Below are 19378 nucleotides of genomic sequence, written 5' to 3' on the forward strand. Positions count from 1 at the left end.
GCCAATCAACAGGAATCCTTCTGTTAAATGAAACATTCGATATTATCTCTTCTAGCAAATTCTATCAAAACACCCAGACTCTTCTCACCTGGAATATATCAGCTAACGTGCTATTTGCACCATTCCCTGGATCACGGGTACCTTCCTCGCTTTGTAAAAGCATCTTTCTTGGCTCGCTGTGATATTTCACTGTGACCTGCGCGCACACACAGACGCACACACACACACACACACACACACACGCGCACGCAGACCTTCACAAAGGCCGGCATCGTCCTTACAAGCAGCGGCGGTGACAGCTGCACCGATCTGACACAAAAAGATGCGCTATCTGGGGAAACACGGGGGCGGGGGGGTTGGGGGTGGGGGGGGGGGGTTAAGGTGAGAGGGACTCGGCGGATTAGAGGGCGGCTATCTCGCTCTCCCAGGGCCCCTCTGAGATCCGGGAGGCAGCCGAGCTCAGGAGCTCAAAGGCCCCCCAGCACCCCCCCCCCCCCCCCTCACCCCCACCCCCACGTGCCAATCCCCAGCGAGGATCAGTCAAATTTACAACCCTTGCACAGCCCTGCCCCCCCACCCCCCGCTTCACTTCTCCATTAGCAAGACCAGGTCAAAGGTCAGCACACCCCCCCCCCCCCCCCAGCCCCCTTACCCTTCCTTCTTACGAGCACGCTTGCTCCGACGGCTCCGGGGGCCAGAGCACATCGCGCTCCCACCGGGACGCCGGTAGCCATGGCAACCTCTGAACTCGAGCAGAAGGAGGAGGGGGGGGGGGGGGGGGGGGGGTGTTGTGAGCTGACCGCGTGAATGACAGCTTCCCGGGGTCTTCATATTCCGCCCCCCCAAATACACAATGCTGCGAGTGATCGAAACACACGCAATAAAAAAAAAAAATCACACACGCACGCGTTGTCTCGAACCGGGATGGAGGAGATACACAGGCAACGTGGTGGTGGACACACACACACACACACACACACAGTATCCTTCTGGGTCTGACAGATGACCTTACGCTCTGTGTCAGTGGGCTGCAGTGTCTGCCTCTGCTGGGAGTCATAGTGTCCAGAATGACATGTTGTGACGGGAAGGAGCACTGCGGCAAGACGCACACACACACACACACACACACACACACTCGAGCACCTAGCCCATCATGAGTGTGTTTCTGTCTTGCCCTCCTACTGCCTCACAGAGAGGGGGAGGGGAGGGGGGGGTGGGGGTGTTGATTTTTGTTTAAGGATAAAAACAGGCTGGTGCAAGTCGTACATCAAATGCGAAAATATCAAAATGCACTTTCAGTGCTAAAAGCGAGAGCATTTTTTTTCCCCTTCTGACATTGAAGGAATTTGTTTGAACTTGTGCTGCTGATACGCGAGGAGGAGACCTGAGAGACCCTTTGCCGGGTTTGGACCACACGTGTCCTACCTCCGGCATGGATGTACCCGAGGGAGCTGATATCCCTCTCTCCACAGAACACAGATTACTGACGGGGCGTCTTCACGGGACGAGGCGGCTTCGGACAGAACTCCAATTTCACGGTGCGGGGGGAGGAGGCTGCGCGAGGCCAAAGGACGATGAACACCCACCGAACCGTCAGGTGAGAATCGAACCCAGAGTTACAAGTCGGTGCTTAAATGGAACGAGGGAAATCAGCGGTGTGTTTTTTTTTGGAGTGTCGTCAATCAGGATTCTCTAAAAGAGGCCTCGTCTGTGAGTTTGGTCTGATGAAGACCTCCCATGGAACCCTCACCATACAGTGAACATCTCTGCAGGTCAACGGAACTGAGGAGAAACATTTTCACAGGCCAGCTGCAGCCGCAGCTAAAAACTACGCTCAGCCTGAATGAAAAGTTTTGCGCGTATCTCCTGTAAAACAACAACTCTTTCCGGGTATGCACCATCATTTGAATATTGTATTAACGCGGCCTCCAAGGGTAACCTTTAAGAAAGAAAGGACGGTCAGACAGAAGAAGCATGGGGGGAGGGAAGCAGGCGAAAAGACATCCTTGCGGCTGGGAGGGAAGAGGGTGGGGGAGGGTGGGGGGGGTTGTGGATAGAGAGAGAGAGAGGGAGGGAGGTGACACCTTGACGGATTGATTGAGATCGCCCAACACACGTTGTTGCCCGCAGCCTAGATTAGCGCGAGGTCCGGGTCAGCACAATCTCAGCGTGTTAGATAACTCCGCCGCGCCGCACAGTGTTTGCTCGCCGGGTATCTCTGAAACTCACATCTTCAGATTCGAGAACCCTGCGCGCGCGTGTATGCGTGTGTGTGTGTGTGTGTGTTTGTGCGCGCGCGCGATAGAGAGAGGCTGTGAGACTGTAGGGGCCCCAGTATCCATGGCAACCTCTGCCAGGTGCACTGGTTCATATTCGATTCAGGTAGTTCCAGCCTACAATGAAAAGCGTGCATATAAGGTCAGCGGTATTCAAATGCACCGCGTGCCCCCCCCCCCCCCCCCCCCCAGTCTCCGTATTCAGCCTCTCTCTGGACCGAAGCCGCGTGGCCCTCTGCGTGCCCCCCGAAGCAATGATATCTCCCATAATGCCCTGCTTGAGTGGCAGGTGTGATATTTCCCCCCTCGCTTTGATTGAGGACTGCTTTTAAAATCTGACTACAATGATGAAAGAACACATCAGGCAATACACTCAATATTGTGCTGCAGTTCGGGGGTGGGGGGGGGGGTTTGTTGGAGATAACGATCTGGAAAGGGTCGCGATTTCGTTCGACCGTGTGAGTTAAAAACAACGCGCCAGGAACAGAGACCGAGGGAAGAACGAATTGGGGAAAGAGAAAGTGTCATAGGGCTCGCTGTGGATGGGTTTTGGGAGGCTTGTGTTAAGCCCGGGGCTTTGACAGCTGGGTTTAAGGGAACAGGATAGGGCTATGGATTGGAGTCAGGTCTCCACTTCATATGCCGAAGATTAAACTCCCACCCCCCTCCCCCTACACCATTTTGGACGTCCGTGGCGTTGTTTGACTGTGGGTGCTTTCGGCCGTGATTTACAGCCCGGGGTCGTTTGCCGCGAGGGGCTCGGGGGGGGGGGGGGGGGGGGGGGGCTGGGACCTCGCAGTCACACATTGCGCGCCAGAACTCACCGGTTCCCCATCAGAAATGCCCCACCCTGTTCACCAGACAGGGCGACCCCCCCACCACGTGACTGTGATGTGATGATGAGAGAACCAAATCAAAACGCATTCATACAAGGTCTACAGAAAGTTAAATGTTGTTGTTATTTCATGAAAGCTTGGTATGAATTGGTGAATGGGGATTTTATTTTTCTTCCAATGTAACGTTTTCTTTGTGCAAAACAATGAAAAAATATAAACGTTAGATGTGATTCTCTTTCTTTTTCTTTCTTTGGAGCACTGCAAACACTCTGAATGTGTCCAGCTTGCACAGGAAAGTGCATATGCAGTGATAACCAGTTAAACCGCTCCACTGCAGGCTAATTAGGCTTCTCTAAGGCTATCCTCTGGCGCTCATTATTGAGGGAAATCAATGTGCAATCAAGTTATAGACTAATACTCTGGAACGGATTGAGGAGGCTGGTTTGTGACACGTACTTATGCTATAAGAGATGCGTTTGAATGATGAATGGGTGACTGCACGAGTCATTATCAGCACTCCACTTTGAAGAGAAAAGTACCAAAATGTAAAACTGCAAATAGAGGCAGTTTTCATGGTAAAGGAGACACAATTTGTCCGGTCAGCAGTGAATATTTTGCACAACTGGTAAAGGTAATCACTCCACACGCAAAGATGGGCTTGACGTGTGTGTGCTTGTGTGTGACTGTTTGTGAGTTTTAAGAGGCCTCCGAAATGACCTCGCACATAGATGATGGTCGTAAATTGGTCTGAAGTCTCATTTTCCCTGCAGGATTTTGACCAGCTGCCACAGCTTGGAAGCCATTTCGGTCGTGCACCATCAGTCCTGACCCACACACACCTAGTGACAGAGTTAATGAGCAAATTTTATGGCTAAATGGCACGACCAAGGAGAAGTAAACGTAATGTGAATCACGAGAGCTGTAAATGGTACATAGGTTTCTCATTAAAATCACAATATGGTTTGGTGATACAAAGCCAGTGTCACAGTTAAAATCAATCCAATTCACAGATCTATAAAGCTTGGAGAGAAGAAACTTGTAATGGGGTACTGCTGGCGCTCATAGTGGGGGACAATAAAGAAGAGATTTGCTGCCATCTCGTGGACCACAAGAGAAATGCAGTTTGTGAATTACAACCCGTGTAAAACAACGCGCTTGAAGTTTGCTGAAAATTAAAATGTTTAATGAATAAAAACATATGGGTTACGATAAATTAAACCGTCCGGAAAGCATTGAATTTTGTGATGACATTCCGATAAAACACAAAGAACTAAAATTGTTATATTAACATCAATTTACATAAATCCTTTTTTTATCATAGTTTTCTTTTACACTTACATAATGGGACGTTTTATTATTGTTATGATAACGATTCGCTCTAGTAAAGTAATATTTAGATTAAAAATATCTGGCCACTATTTGGTCTTTTATAGATTCGTGATTTTGCAATGCGGCTCAGCTTGAAGCCGGCCGGTCTTCGGCTATCGCCGCGACTTTTGATCGCCACCTCGGCAGCCTCCGTCATTTTCCGGCCTTCTCCGCCTGGACTCGGGTGCCGTCGGTCGAGCTGATTTTCGCTGTCGTCGTCTCCCTCGTCCTCCTCTCCGTGTTGTTGTTCTCGGTGACGCGACGGAGGTGTAGCCTGACGCGGTCTCTTACGTGTCGGTCTGAATAAAAGTGGAGCGCCGTAGACCCGGGAGTGACGAAGCGAGTCTGTGTTGGTAAGAGGAAACGCATCCGATGTTTGCTAAACCGATAGATGGCTGCCCAGATGAAGTTATTTGAGCCTAGTATCCGCACAAAGCCAACAAAGAGATCATGGCGGCGGTGTTGCAGAGGCTCTCAAAATGAGTCAGTCTCTGCCGGGCTCGCTGCCTCTCAACACTGCTGAGACATAGGTATTAATATGGGAGTGGGCTTGAAGGCTGGATTTTCTTTGAATAAACTGTCTAGGAATAAGTTACAGAAGCAATGGCTCGTGTTCAGTTAATTCACGTTTTACACGGTGTTGGTCTCACGTAAAGTGGAGCCAACAATTTCGTCAGTGAAAGTGGAGAAAGAATCCCCTAACGTTAGTTGCAAAAATAACTGGTTTACTAAGCATGCATTTTCCCTCCATCCCTAGCTCACAGCTAGCAACTTAGCGATATTAGTTGCATTAATGCCTCATTGTGTTGTAAAACAGTTTGATTTTACTGCAAAGTGCCATGCTTCCAGACGAGCCTCTTTTTTTAAAAAACGAGCTGGATTACAGATTGGGGATTTTGAATAAATGGCGGCTAAATGTGTTTGCACTGCATTTTCCCCTAGCCAACGTTAGCTGGTTAGCAGGCTAACGGTAGCTGTTTAGCATGCTAACGGTAGCTGTTTAGCATGCTAACGGTATCAATGAAGCTCAAGCCAGCTAGCTTCGTGCTAGATGTAATTCCCAGGAGAGCCGAGGACGGGCGAGACTTGTTAGAATATGACTAAATATAGCTGTGCCACAGGCTTTTGGACTATGTTCATTATTAAAGTAACTTGTAAATTGTATTGTAGCCCGTAATGCTAAACCACACCCTCCTCCTGTACATCACTGTGGGGCAATGCACGACTCACACAGGATGCTTTTTTTTTTGTTTTTCCTCTGCACACCACTTATATCACTCTTTTTGTGCCACACAGTTCTATTTCAAGCATGATGGTGCATATCCAAATAAGGAGACTCTTACTTTTTACAGATTTTTAATGACAATGGAGGCTGGAGCAGACACACAGCAAAGTGGTGAAACGGTTGTGTCCGAGTCTGAGGCCCAGCACGTCACTTTGACCCAGGTAAATATTAATCAACAATTTAAATTATCTTTTTTAATTTTTTTTCAAAATAAGAGCAATTGCTCCAGCGCCGTTCAGCGACTGCATGATTGTGTGTTGCCATGGTTACAGGCGTCCATAGCAGCTGGCCAGTTGACAACCAGCGGTTCCACCGTCACACTAGTGCAGTTACCTAATGGTCAGACAGTCCAGGTGCACGGAGTGATCCAAGCGGCCCAGCCCTCCGTCATCCAGTCCCCTCAGGTCCAGACGGTACAGGTGAGAGAACACAACGAGTTATTTGCCTACGCAATCATTTCTTTGCCTGTTACCTAAGAACATTGCAGAGGTACTTGGAACTTTAAAATGCAAGAAAATATGTTTACATACTGAACTCAGGGATTGTTTTCCATGTGGAGTGAAGAAAAACAGTCTGAGAATACCAACGCCAGCTTTTTCCTTGTTGCGTCCCATCTTTAAATTGGAGTATAATGAGTTTTTGTCCACTTGCAGATTTCAACCGTTGGTGAGAGTGAAGATTCTCAGGAGTCCGTAGACAGTGTCACAGATTGTCAGAAGAGGCGAGAGATCCTGTCCAGGCGACCCTCTTATAGGTCTGTGTGACAGCCCATCACGGATACATAATCAACCCAGAGGAGCTCTTTCATTCCAGCAATGGACGCCTTGTTTGATTAATGTTTTGTGACACTATTGCATGTCTGTGAAAGAGCTCTTCCTTTGTAGCCACCGACCCGGCTTCTATGGCAGAAGGCTGTAAATGTACATAAGAGAGAGACTGAGATTTGTCTTGGACAATTTTTTTTCTTTTTCTCAATCTTCAGGAAGATTCTCAACGATCTGTCGTCGGACGTTCCAGCGGTGCCTCGCATTGAGGAAGAGAAGTCCGAAGACGACTCGGCACCCCCCATCACCACGGTCACCATGCCCACCCCCATCTATCAGACCAGCAGTGGGCAGTACAGTAAGTGCCTTTAAATCCCGCCACACAGGAGGCTTGGGGCTTGTGTTGGAACGTGCAGGATGTCCTGCAGGCCCAGGATTTGGGTTGACTTGCCGCTGCCCCCTTGCGTTGCTGTTTTCCGTTTGCACGACCCGCGCGTTGGATTCGCAGAACGCCGCTTATGCTCGAGACCTAATTCAAGCACGACGTCCCTCCGCAGTCGCCATCACGCAGGGCGGGGCCATCCAGCTGGCCAACAACGGCACGGATGGAGTGCAGGGCATGCAGACGCTGACCATGGCCAACGCGGGCCAGGGTGGCACCACCATCCTGCAGTACGCCCAGACATCCGACGGGCAGCAGATCCTAGTGCCTAGCAACCAGGTGGTCGTACAAGGTGAGCTGATGATGTCACGTAGCGCTCCGCTGTAGCACGCGGTTTTTCCGGTCAGCGTCGTTATCGCAAACACTGTGCTCGTCCCGCCCGTCCCATCAGCCGCCTCCGGGGACGTCCAGGCCTACCAGATCCGCACGGCCCCCACCAGCGCCATCACCCCCGGGGTGGTCATGGCAACGTCCCCCGCACTGGGCTCGGGAGGAGGCACCGAGGAAGTCACGCGCAAAAGGGAGGTCCGACTTATGAAAAACAGGTAGGAGTTCTTGTGTGTTTACCTTCATGGTGACCGTCTCCGGGAGCCATTTGTGCACGTTTTAGACCTCCACAGACGTCTGCTCACGCGTTGTCTTCATGTCGTGCAGGGAGGCCGCCCGGGAGTGTCGCAGGAAGAAGAAGGAGTACGTCAAGTGTCTGGAGAACCGCGTGGCTGTGCTGGAGAACCAGAACAAGACCCTCATCGAGGAACTCAAAGCCCTCAAAGACTTGTACTGCCACAAATCTGAGTAGAGAGGACACCAAACGCCTGGCGGGGGCATCGACCGGGGGCCCGCAGGTCCCCATGTACAGAGACTCAGCAGAGAGCCATGCATCCGGACGCCAACCCCCACCACCCTTTTCTACTCTGGCTTTCTTTTTAAAAACTGCTGAAAAATCTGTAAAAAATAACTCCCCAGGAAGAGATAGAGGGAGGGAGGGAGAGAGAAACATCGGCCCTGCCTCTCCCACCGCGGTTCACGAAAACTGCAATTCTGTTTTCTCCACCAAAAGGGCGCGGCATTCAGAGCGCCGGACAGGGTGCTCGCGTCGGGAGGCGAGCACCACGAGGGGCCGCTCTGGACTCTCCGCCGCCGCCTCCACAGATGGGACGCGCTCTGTCACTGGGGGCCGGGACAAAACGGGGGGGCGGGGTGCGGGCCGATATCACCAGCAACGGGGAAGTGCTCGACAACCGTCGCCAACGACGACGGACCTTTTTACAGTTGGAGCGCCCCGGGACACTTGGCTCACGTGGAGAGGTGTCCTTTAGTGTGCATCGTTTGTCATTGTACCATTGCATTAACAGCTGTTACTTACTAATGCTTTGAACTGTAGATGGGCTGCGTCATGGACATTTTAACCTTTTAGCTGTCTTTTGTTTTATGTATTGGATCGTCTGCTTGCATAATGTCAGACCTATTTTTTTATTTTATTTTTTACTTTATTTTATTTTACTTTGCCTTGATACGACCAGAACAACAACAACAAAAATCATCCCATTCATGATGAGTTCTAAATGGGTTTTCATGTCAAATGCAGCTTTAAAGAAACATGACAAAGACAGGCCAAAGTCGGGATCCTTCGAGTGCAACGCGGTGTTTGTGTACCGACAACTAAGGCTCATTGTTTTTGATTCCCAACTTTTCCCGCAGATCTGCTTTACGGTCGCCGTAGGTGACGGTAAATTTCCGGTCTGTACCGGTGCGTTTGGAGCTTCGTTCCGAACGCTGACTTTAATTTAGCATTGTTCTGCATGTGCTTTATTTTTGTATTTGTTGAAGTAAGTTCCAGTGGTGGCAGCGTATGACTGCGCCCGATTTGTGTGTTCAAAAAGCTCAACGTAGTATTTTATTTGTAGATATTTAGCCTTTTGAAAGACATGGGAGTCCTACATCTACAACGACTGGGTTGTGTCGTAGCAATCTAATCCAACAGCGCCACAATGCTAAAACAAAAATGGCCTTTTCTACATTTTAAGTCTTCGGAAGCTTCAAATGGGAAAACCAAACATTCGGCACAGCTGTAGGAAATTTCCTTCCCATTAAATTTCTGTAAAAATCTGATTAAATGCTAACAACATTTTGTCCATGCACCAGACTGTAAAAAAAAAAGGTGACTATAGAGTTTGTGTTTTAAAAGTTTTTTGTACTATGGACTTTCCATCCGTTTTTTAAAAATAAATTCCATTTACCCATGGATTCTTTTTGAAAGAAGATCAAAAAGAATGAGCCTTACTTGTTCCCGAAGCATCTATATGTGACATTTTGGAGACTCATGGAGACTTGAGATTCCATGGATCTCTTGGTATTAAGGGGTCTTTTGGTGGAACCTCCACACGGTTTTGTTACAGGGGGGGGGGCATATATATATATATATATATTACTAGTTTTTTATCTTGAATATGAGATACCAGGTCCCCTTTATGTCATTTTGTCTCCAGATTGAGTTTTCTAGGGTAACAAGGTGGCCAGCGCACTTTCCTTGCACACACAATCATCCCACACGATTTCACAGGGAAACCTCTCACTCTTACAAGGTGCCTCTCAGATTTTGCTTCAAAGTACCGCTGCTAAACGGCAGTGAATCACAACATGACCGCGCGCGTTTTGCTTTATTCTGAAGGCGTCAGCATGCATTTAATCAGACGTCAATGGTTGTGTGGAGCCTTAAATCTCGGCTCGGTTGCACCTTTCAACACATCCTCCAAGGATTATAAAGTGTGACCCAATCAGACTTCACACTGAACTAAAAGTATATTTTAATCATAGTGGAATGCCACGTTGGATTATTTAGTAACAACTGTGCTTTTTTTATGTTGCTTTTCATTCATTTTGTATACACAATTTGTAAATGTCAACATAAACTTGTATGATACAGTGCATTACGCTAGAGCTATTCACATATTACATTTTTGGCAGCTGTTAATAAATGTGTTTCTGGTAATATTTGTTTTAAACATCTTTATTTGATTTGTATAACAAACAAAAAAAAAACAGTGAATTACCACAACTAAGAAGGCAGTGAACCTGAATGGATCGGATACCCAGTCGTCACAAATCCTCCCTGGGGGACACTTTCGAGGCCTTGTACACATGGATGTCCCTTTGTGTCTCATAGTAAACCTCTTCCACCCTGAACTGGCGCCTCAGCATGCTCAAAAAGTCCGTGTCTCGCTTGTAGCGGATCTTGCAGGCCAGAAGCACCACGGTGGTGTCCGAGCACAGGTGCTCCAGGGTCTGCAGCAGCGGCACAAAGGTGTCCTCCAGGTAAACAATGTCCGCCCCCAGCACCAGGTCGAACCCCCCGGCCGGGTAGCGATCGAGGTCCTGCCCCCAGCTCAGCTCGGACACGACCGCTGACCCCTGGGAGTCCGGGGTCAGGTTGGCCTTCACGTTGGCGGAGAGGAAGTCCAGAGCCGGCTCTCGGTCAGTGATGGTCACTTTGGCACCTGCAGCGTGTGTGTGTGTGTGGGGGGGGGGGGGGGATAAGTGAATGGCACGTTTTACCCGTATTCACATCTGCATTGCTCACATCCGTTTGTCTTCCAACCGGACAGTCGACTCACCCATCAGGGCCGCGACGATGCCCACCAGTCCGGTGCCGGCTCCCAGTTCGATGACCCCTTTCCCCTTTAACTCGAACGTGCCCATCTCCAGGTACATGCACATGACGACGGCCTGCAAAACACACGTCACACACGTTTAATCGAAAACGTCATAACGGCGGCACGGGGGGAGGGAACCGGACGTTGCACACGGGTCGCCTCGCTTACCGCGTCCCACACGACCGCGGCCACCCCGAGACTCTTCCAGTCCTGCGCCAGGCGGAGGTCGCGGTCGGCGAACCGGAACTGCGCCGACGAGTTGTGGAGCTTGGAGAGAGCTGGTAGCGGGTTCTCCACGTACGGAACTAGAGCCATGCTGCGAAAGAAGCAGGAAGCACACGTTATAGCATAGCTGTGTGCTTGTTATTTGACAGTGTTGATGCGCAGTGCGGGTTCTTCTTCGGTGAGGTGTTACGATGTTTTACCTTCTGTTAACTGACTCATTACCGCCCTCTTCTGGTACGCTCCTCAATGTGCATTGACTAGTTCAGCGCGTTGCGTAGTTCTTTTCTTTCTCCAAAATGTAACAACAAATGTCAAGTAGCTATTGAAAAACTACATTATTTAAATGTATATACATGTAAATAAGAATGCTAATGAAAAACATGTTGGACCCCCAAAAAATCTGTATGCTTTTATTTCATCCCACTGCAAGAACCTAGGAGGTTCAAGTCTGTATCAACGCCAGTTATGATGCATTCAATTACAATGGGACTTATCGAAATGCGTGGCACAGCCAATAAATAAACATTGAAACCAATAATTAAAAACACTGTTAATAACATTTAAGAAATATGTTTTACCCCAGCTCAAGTGTATCCCCACAAAGTAGAAATAAATGAATGTCATAATGACTGATAGACACGCGAAGCACTTCTTACATGAATGCAGCACATGTGACGTCCGCCAAAAACTGCCTTTTGATTGGGTCGTCACCACAAGCCCCGCCTTCTTGAAAGGAGCTTAAAGACGTCTGCGGCTGTCTCGGTAAACAAGAAACGCTCCAGCCGTTAAAATGATCAACTGGAAGGTAAATAAACTCAACAGTACTGTTTTCATATATATATCCTATTTCGTTTTTTAGCTGCGTAATACCTGTTGCGTACTTGGTTCTTACGCGATTAACTAAGGTTGCCTTAACTGCCACTAGCACAATGCTAACGATGCTACAGCTGAGCGTATCTGCGTGCCTCGCGTTGTCCGTCACAAACTTTAAACTCCGCCAACTGGGAGTTAAATAACAGTTACGGTATAACAATGTTAATGGTGTCATGCGGCCACTGTTCCTTCACCCGTGTCTGTTATGTGACTAGTCGTATATGTGGGGGACACTTTTGCAACAATTTGCTTATACATTGAGAAAAGACTAATTAACAATGTAATATTATGGCACTTCACGGATTAGTGTTTAGGAACATGGTTTAAAACGTCATCGTACGGCGTCTAAAATGTTTTAATAGAGTTCAGGCAGCGATAACGGCGTGCATGAGCTATTTCAAATGAAAGCCCAGAATGCAACATGGTATGCAGCTGCTTGTCTCTGTCACACACCGCCTCCCCCTCTTTGGAGCTAAATCCACTTCCACCTCCCATTCTGACAGCTGGGAGGGAGAGACCAGGGTCCCCGAAGGTTCCAGAGCTTTCTTTTTCATTTCCCTTCAGACATTTGTTAAATCTTAGCGGCTGTTTCCTAGACCGAAATGTGTGTTTTCTCTGCAGCTGTCCTCAAACACTTAACTGTCCGTCCTCAGGCTTTGGACAATGTCCCCCTCCTCCTCTACATCCTGGCCCTGAAGACGCTGCTGCTGTGCTTGGCGTTCGCCGGGGCTAAGATCTACCAAGGTAGGAAAGCCGACGCGGCGCTGAAGAAGGAGCTGGCTGAGAAGAGGAGGCTGGCCCAGCAGACGCAGGAGCTCTTGGACAACAAGAAGGACGACTGAGCAGAGCAGCGGAGCTGCCGAACCGTACCTCCACGCATTTGTACGTGACACCGATCGGTGCAAACTGGTGAATGCACGTCACCATGCCCGCAATAGTTGGATTTTTCATGTCATCCCATCAGGTGATGATGCTGTTTCGAGTCAAAACGGCAGCAATTCTCCAAAACCCGCCCTGGAAGGGGTCAGCATTATTAAAGCCAAATAACCAATTAGCACATGTGATATTTGACGTGTGTGGGGGTCACAGTTGTCAATTTCTAAGGTCATAATAATATGAAATGAATCAGTCATATTGACAGGTTATTAATTTTGATCCATCTCACTTACTCCTCTAGAGAAACACAACACTGACCTGAAGATGGGGGGCCACCAGATGTTTCCAACACAAGGACCTTCCCGTGAAAAATAAAATGGCAGCAGAAACCATGCAGTGTCGCTGAAGCTTGGCCAGGAGGAGGGACTTGTAGTTTTTAAACGGAGATGAACTCTGTAAACAAACCACAGCAGGCTCAGCATCTACTTGTCATTTCACCCACTCCTTCCTGGGCATCATCTTCTGCCTTGTTTGTACTCCTATCTCCACTTTTGAATACACCTCACATGTACATGAGAATAGTGGCTGGTAGTAAAGACAGCTTATTTTTAACAAAAACAGCACGGTATTTATTCTGTTATATTCCTTGTAAATTATCACCTGACATTGTGCCAACTTTTGTAATTATATTAAATGGTTTGTTCCACAGGCTCTGATGTCGTTTTGATTTCCTTACCCATAATTCATAAGGGGAGCCCTGGGGGGTTTCTCTTTGTAATTTCGTTTTCCACTATTTGAAGTTCTGCAAACATGTATCATTTTCTTTCCATGTACAATATGAACATTACTATATAACTAGCCTGGCGCGTTGGATGTGTATTGCAGTTAATATTCTCTACAAGATTCTACTGGTATTCTTAATATGTTCATTGATGAAAAAAGTGTTCTTTTTTTAAGAATTAGAACATTCTGCAATTGTTTGATAATATTGCTGGAATATGTCTACGGGATTTTACTCTTATAGGAACCAGGGATGTGTTCTTTACAGACATTTCACCTTTTATGCTCCCATATTTAAGACATGTGACAATTATTTGATTATCTCTTTATAGAGTTGACTTCAATGGAATTGAAAAACTAAAAACCAAAGTGAATCACGCAAGAACATTGTCTTCAACAGACAAAGCAACATCTACAAAGATGATAATTATTCTAAATAGCTAAATTGTGACGTCATTACCGGATGGCGTCCGGTGGGGGAATGACGTCACTATTTAGCTCAGGTTGACAAGATGGCCGACAACCACCTGAGCTGTAACTTCCGCTGCCCGACTGCTCGTGAACCTGCTGACGGACGGAGGACCAGACGGAGAAAAGGAGACTGACGGCTGACGATGCTGGTGAGTTATGGTGTCAACAACAACAAAAACAACAACACAAACAAAACAATATCACTTGTGCTAACGTCTGTGCACTCGGTTCTTTCGCTGTTTGAATAAACGAATTGTTTGAAGTTAGTGGTTAAATTCAGCCAGATTCATGATGCATGAATATTAGGCATTATTTGTGTTTGGAACATGGCGTGTTATTTGGCTTTGGTTATAGTTACTCGATTGTTATTAACTTACATACAGATGTTAAGCATTTAACAAATGCCACTCAAGGAAACGAAACCCACTGGTCATGAGCTATTGTGCTCTATGTTCACATGTTGTGTTGTACAGTACATGTTGTACTATATGTTCACATGTGGTGCTAATTTTCTGTTATATTTCTCAATTATCAATGGCTGCTTGCTGCAAGCAATGTGGTTCATATGCTTTATAGCATAATATTTAAGGAATAAAACAAGCAATACATGTTTTCCCTAGTTTGGAGTTGGCGTTTCTATGCATCCTCAAAGAGCTGCGTTTCCTTGTGTTGACCACTAGGGGGCGCCCTCCATCTATCACATGGGATCATGCTGCTGTGCGGGGATGACGTGTTTATGTGGTTGAAAGATCTAAACTGAATCAGGGGGATGCAACACATGAACAGTGAACTCTAGTCTGCACATGCAGAAAGGCTCTTTACTTGGTAACAGTATTGATCATTTAAATCATTCCTTTTTCTTCTTTATTGGGTCTCAGAGAAAAGATGGTGTTTTTGTATTTGAATGATTGTGTGACTTCCAAGTGTTGTTTTGCTTCTTTTTGAATCCTCCAGAAAATGTTGGAGGAGCAGCTGGAGAAGAACAAGGCTGAAGACAAGCAGAAGACAGAGGACGAAATGAACAGAGTAAGGAAACCTAAGTGATTGAAAAGTATTGATGATGATTGTTTCGGATTTGTATTTACAGTAGATGGGTCAGAGCTACACCATCCATATAATTACAGTATGTATCGGGACCTTTTGAAAACGTGACGTAAATGTAGTTGAATGTGGTCACTTAACTCCATCATGTGTGTCACCAGACACATGGTAATAATATGATCAGATTGTAGGTGTAAGATCCGATATCCCTACCTGTGCTTTGGGTACAAGGTTTTGATTGGTCCTGCACTAAAGCGGATGTAAAATGTCTCTTTTGAAATAGGAATCCGAGCCTCTTGAAGCTTGTGTCTAAATGTCTCTGTTTTTTGTGCAGACTGCTGAATGAGCAGAGACACTTGAAGGTCTTGGAGGAGACGAGGAGGATGGAGCGAACATTTGGTAAGTGTCAACTCAATTATTGATTTATGATTTTTTAGTAGTTATTAAAAATAGGACTAAACAGTCATTTATATCATATTGCTTTATAACAATGATAGTGTTAATAAGAACTTTAAAGTAAAATATTTAATATAAATCTTCAGTCGTATAGTATTTAATATCATATCATGAAAAAGTAGTTGAAAAGAATACTCAAATTGTAGTATGCAACAAGGAAATACAAAATATAGTGTCATGTAAAAACCATGCTGTGGTATGTCGTTAAAAAGTAATCAAAATCATATATTAGGACGTAAAAAGTGCAGATTACGCAGTATGCTGTAAAAAAAAAAAAGTTATTGTATAATGTGACATAAGCCTTAAAATAAATGATGTAGTAAGCCAAAGACATATCAAATCATAGTATAACAAACATCATAAAAGAAGGTATAGTATGTTGTGAAAAAAGTTATAATAAATAATGTCAAGAAATAGTATATTATGTCATAACATCATTGTATAGTATGTCATGAAAATGCTTTTAAAAATGTGATATGTGATTAAAGTCAAGAATATTTTAGGATGTTTTTTGGGGAAAAGTAGGAAATGATTATACTATAGCTTAATAAACTCATAAAAAGTGTACAATATTTCATAAAGTCTTTAAAAATAGGATAACTAACTATATTACTTACTAAGTCTTTATAAAAGTCATATGATAGTATGTCCTTAATAAGTATAAAAATATATGATATAGTAAGCCATAAACAATTTTAGAAATGTCACAATTTGATATTTCATTAAAAAAATATCATTGTAAGAGTAATCAGAATCAGAAATAATATAGCATGATGTAAAAAAAGTTAGGAAAATGTACACAAATAGGTTTTTGAATACATCATGGAAAAATAAATTGCGTTGTGTGCTAATTAAATTAATTGAATAGTATGTCTAAAGTAAAAAAACAAACAAATACAAGTATCTGAATTTGGTGTATTTGTTGTAGTATTCATTCCAGTGTGTGAATTTGATGTATTTTCTAATGTTGTGCTTCTCTTCTTTTCGCCACACGAGGGCGCAGTTTCCAGACCTGAGGACGGCAGGTTTCTTCTTCTGCTCTGTGGTTACTCTGAGAAGTAACTTTGACAGTTTGGGGTGGTTCAACTTTTGTAAAATGTTTGCTGTGCAGCTGAATTTTAATAAAAAATAATTTGGTATAACCCCCTGCGTGTGTCTCATTGAAAGCCCGGGAGGAGACGGACGTCTCTACTCTACCGGGGCGATGCACATTGATGATCCCACAGCGGTGGGAATCGAACCCGGGTCTGACGCCACCCAAACCGGGGACAGCGCAACCACGCCACCATGTCATTCACCCTTAATCATGTTTGTTTGTTGCCTTTGACTTCTTCATGTGACCGAACAACCTCAAAAATCACCCACCTGCAAAAGGCTAGAACTCATGACCTCATGCTCACGGGGCAGTCGTCTTCACCTGGAGCTATTTGCTCAGACACATTTGTCTGCTTCATTAAATACTGGTCTTCTTCACTTTGGGTGTTGAATCTTAAAACAAACTGCAGCACACAAGAACCGAACCCACAACCTTCTGCTTACAAAGTGTTCTCTCATCCCAGTGAGCTAACTGATCTGATGTAACCACTGTCTTCATTGTACATTTGTCTCCTTTGTTTGGGCTCTTGGCTCTGAAACCTCTCCATAAGGGATCTCAGCCCAAAACCTCTGGACTCCTTACTAGTCATTTGACACTCCACCCGCTTGTGCTTTACAAGCAAAAACTCAAATGGCTCAATAATTGAGAACGATTCAAGATGTCACATTGGGAGATAGACCTTAACGGTCACCATGCCCCGGGATCGAACCCATGACCTCCAGCCTCTGGATGAGTCCTCTACCACGCTGAGCTATCACATCTAAGCCGCTGACCTGATGCAACGTCACAAATACTTCTGCAAAAACAAAATCAAACGGTTCATATTATGAATCATTAAGAGTTCTGGTGGATTTGAAGCAGACCTTCCTGAGCCACATTTGGGAATCGATCCTTTCTCCTCAGGGTGCCGTGTGTCAGTTCTCGTCAGCTCCTCATCTGGGTGAGCTAATCCCTGAGGGGCAAACTCACCCATTTCTTCTGGTATTTGTTCTCCACTCTGCTGAGGAGGAACCTCAGAGGATCCTCAGGATGGATCCTCTCACTTCTCTCAGGCATCAGCGCACAGACTGCATTGTGATCATTTGCATGTGTGGATTTTTTTCACACACTATGACTATTTTTTTAATCAAGTTTAAATTTTTAATTAAGACATTTGAGACAATTATTATCCCCGCCCTGCTGAATTCTGATTTTGTTAGATTTTTTTGTTAAAACACTAATATTAGAGAACATCACCTTCCAAAAGAACTGATAAAGAAAAACAAAAACACTACGAGTATATTTATCATTTAGCTGACGCTTTTATTAAAGCACCAAGTGCATTCAATAACGAGGGTACAGAACCAGAACAAAAAGCCAAACTACAACAGTGCTTTGTAAGGAAGTGCTAATAAAGTGCTGATTCGTCCTGGTGTGGTCGGTGCAGGTGTGTTTTCAGTTTCACAGCCTGAGACACGCGTTCCTGAGAGGTGGAAATAAGGATCTGGTGGTTCACTGTGTCAGATCCTGCAGAGATATGTAGAAGGACAAAGGACGAGGACGAGGACAGAGGACAGAGAGGCTACTTTGTCGTTGTGGAGTTGCCTAGCGACAGCAGTCTGTTTTTTTATGCCGTTCCATATGTTAGCAGAATTTTCCTCGACACTGAAGTGAAATCATTGAACAGAGCATTTTTTAAATGCTTGCAAGCATGTAGCAGAGTTAAAACCAGTGATGCATCAAGTCTCCTGAAAGGAGTCCTCCTTTGGCTTTGGATGATTTATTTTTAGGAGCCACCACTGCGCTCTTTCACATCCCAGAGAGACAGAGAGCATTGTTATCCATGATTGAAGGAGATGAAGAGAAACCCTTGTTGACTTGATCAGCTCTCCTAAATGTTGACTCATAAATACTCAAGATGAGTTCCTGGGACACTGTCCTCATCTTGAATTGATTGAGTTATCAAAACGGATCTGTTTAACACAACAGACCGTGTCCCAGTTCGAGAGGTCAGAGACCTTCTCTTCACTCACTCTGAACCTTAGTTGAATTTTCCCACCACCATACTATTATTGTTTTGACTGGTTGACTACCAAACTATACGTTTTTCCAACAATCTATACTATGACAATGCTTCAATCATTTTAGACATTTTTACGGAATATGAGATGAGTTGAAAAAGTGAAAACCAAACGGAATCATGCAAGAACATGATGTTCAACAGACAAAACCAAAAATATATTTCATTATTTAATTGTATTCATAGTATAGTATGTGAATAAAACCCACACATGCAAATGATCTCAACGCAGTCTGTGCGCTGATGCCTGAGAGAAGTGAGAGGATCCATCCTGAGGATCCTCTGAGGTTCCTCCTCAGCAGAGTGGAGAACAAATACCAGAAGAAATGGACGAGTTTCCCCCTCAGGGATTAGCTCACCCAGATGAGGAGCTGACGAGAACTGACACACGGCACCCTGAGGAGAAAGGATCGATTCCCAAATGTGGCTCAGGAAGGTCTGCTACAATTCCACCAGAACTCTTAATGATTCATAATATGAACCGTTTGATTTTGTGTTTGCAGAACTATTTGTGACGTTGCAAATCGTCAGCGGCACAGATGTGATAGCTCAGCGTGGTAGAGGACTCATCCAGAGGCTGGAGGTCATGGGTTCGATCCCGGGGCATGGTGACCGTTAAGGTCTATCTCCCAATGTGACATCTTGAAAAGTTCTCAATAATTGGGCCATTTGAGTGGATCTTGTAAAGCACAAGCAGGTGGAGTGTCAAATGACTAGTAAGGAGTCCAGAGGTTTTGGGTTGAGATCCCTTATGGAGAGGTTTTAGAGCCAAGAGCCCAAACAAAGGAGACAAATGTACAATGAAGCCAGTGGTTACATCAGATCAGTTAGCTCACTGGGATGAGAGAACACTTTGTAAGCAGAAGGTTGTGGGTTT

The 19378-nt window shown here is 45.6% G+C and overlaps 3 protein-coding genes and 1 long non-coding RNA gene across 9 annotated transcripts; 3 read left to right on the forward strand and 1 right to left on the reverse strand.

Moving 5' to 3' along the window:
- Positions 1-4679: 4679 nt before the first annotated feature.
- Positions 4680-9963, forward strand: LOC119223141 (cyclic AMP-responsive element-binding protein 1-like). 2 transcript variants are annotated; one of them, XM_037480269.2, is made up of 8 exons: positions 4680-4833; positions 5833-5926; positions 6038-6184; positions 6419-6519; positions 6748-6887; positions 7087-7263; positions 7363-7516; positions 7626-9963. In XM_037480269.2, the coding sequence occupies exons 2-8, from the start codon at positions 5840-5842 to the stop codon at positions 7768-7770; spliced, it is 951 nt and encodes a 316-aa protein (XP_037336166.1). In that variant the 5' UTR covers positions 4680-4833; positions 5833-5839; the 3' UTR covers positions 7771-9963. The 2 variants fall into 2 exon arrangements, with proteins under 2 accessions (XP_037336166.1, XP_037336175.1); XM_037480278.2 differs by lacking the exon at positions 4680-4833 and adding an exon at positions 4840-5010.
- mettl21a (methyltransferase 21A, HSPA lysine) lies at positions 9954-10939 on the reverse strand. The gene is made up of 3 exons (XM_037480333.2): positions 10793-10939; positions 10586-10697; positions 9954-10468 (listed from the first exon to the last, which is right to left on the reverse strand). The coding sequence occupies exons 1-3, from the start codon at positions 10937-10939 to the stop codon at positions 10071-10073; spliced, it is 657 nt and encodes a 218-aa protein (XP_037336230.2). The 3' UTR covers positions 9954-10070.
- Positions 10894-13309, forward strand: LOC119223202 (small integral membrane protein 11-like). 4 transcript variants are annotated; one of them, XM_037480383.2, is made up of 3 exons: positions 10894-11027; positions 12376-12604; positions 12900-13309. In XM_037480383.2, exons 1-2 carry the CDS (start codon positions 11004-11006, stop codon positions 12562-12564), a joined length of 213 nt encoding a protein of 70 aa, XP_037336280.1. In that variant the 5' UTR covers positions 10894-11003; the 3' UTR covers positions 12565-12604; positions 12900-13309. The 4 variants fall into 4 exon arrangements, 3 of the variants coding, with proteins under 3 accessions (XP_037336280.1, XP_037336288.1, XP_062417430.1); XM_037480391.2 differs by lacking the exon at positions 10894-11027 and adding an exon at positions 11525-11654; XR_009955942.1 differs by lacking the exon at positions 10894-11027 and adding an exon at positions 11790-12254 and having other exon boundaries at positions 12376-12631.
- A 412-nt stretch (positions 13310-13721) lies between these two features.
- Positions 13722-16482, forward strand: LOC134127002 (uncharacterized). Of its 2 annotated transcripts, none has more exons than XR_009955944.1 (4): positions 13722-13998; positions 14804-14875; positions 15225-15289; positions 16350-16468. It is a non-coding gene; the product is annotated as an uncharacterized LOC134127002 (long non-coding RNA). The 2 variants fall into 2 exon arrangements; XR_009955945.1 differs by having other exon boundaries at positions 13791-13998; positions 16343-16482.
- Positions 16483-19378: the final 2896 nt, after the last annotated feature.

Source organism: Pungitius pungitius, chromosome 3, assembly GCF_949316345.1.
Source record: "Pungitius pungitius chromosome 3, fPunPun2.1, whole genome shotgun sequence".
In the NCBI taxonomy this organism is placed as follows: Eukaryota; Metazoa; Chordata; class Actinopteri; order Perciformes; family Gasterosteidae; genus Pungitius; species Pungitius pungitius.

Excerpts from the sequence above, each read along its gene's own strand:
- mettl21a (XM_037480333.2), bottom strand. The coding sequence starts at position 10,939 with ATGGCTCTAGTTCCGTACGTGGAGAACCCGCTACCAGCTCTCTCCAAG. Across the intron at positions 10,698-10,792 it reads CCGCGGTCGTGTGGGACGCG|GCCGTCGTCATGTGCATGTA; the intron begins GTAAGCGAGGCG and ends TGTGTTTTGCAG. Across the intron at positions 10,469-10,585 it reads CATCGTCGCGGCCCTGATGG|GTGCCAAAGTGACCATCACT; the intron begins GTGAGTCGACTG and ends CACACGCTGCAG.
- LOC119223202 (XM_062561446.1), top strand. The coding sequence starts at position 12,144 with ATGGTATGCAGCTGCTTGTCTCTGTCACACACCGCCTCCCCCTCTTTG. Across the intron at positions 12,255-12,375 it reads AGAGACCAGGGTCCCCGAAG|GCTTTGGACAATGTCCCCCT; the intron begins GTTCCAGAGCTT and ends GTCCGTCCTCAG.
- LOC119223141 (XM_037480269.2), top strand. The coding sequence starts at position 5,840 with ATGACAATGGAGGCTGGAGCAGACACACAGCAAAGTGGTGAAACGGTT. Across the intron at positions 6,185-6,418 it reads CTCAGGTCCAGACGGTACAG|ATTTCAACCGTTGGTGAGAG; the intron begins GTGAGAGAACAC and ends GTCCACTTGCAG. Across the intron at positions 7,517-7,625 it reads GTCCGACTTATGAAAAACAG|GGAGGCCGCCCGGGAGTGTC; the intron begins GTAGGAGTTCTT and ends CATGTCGTGCAG.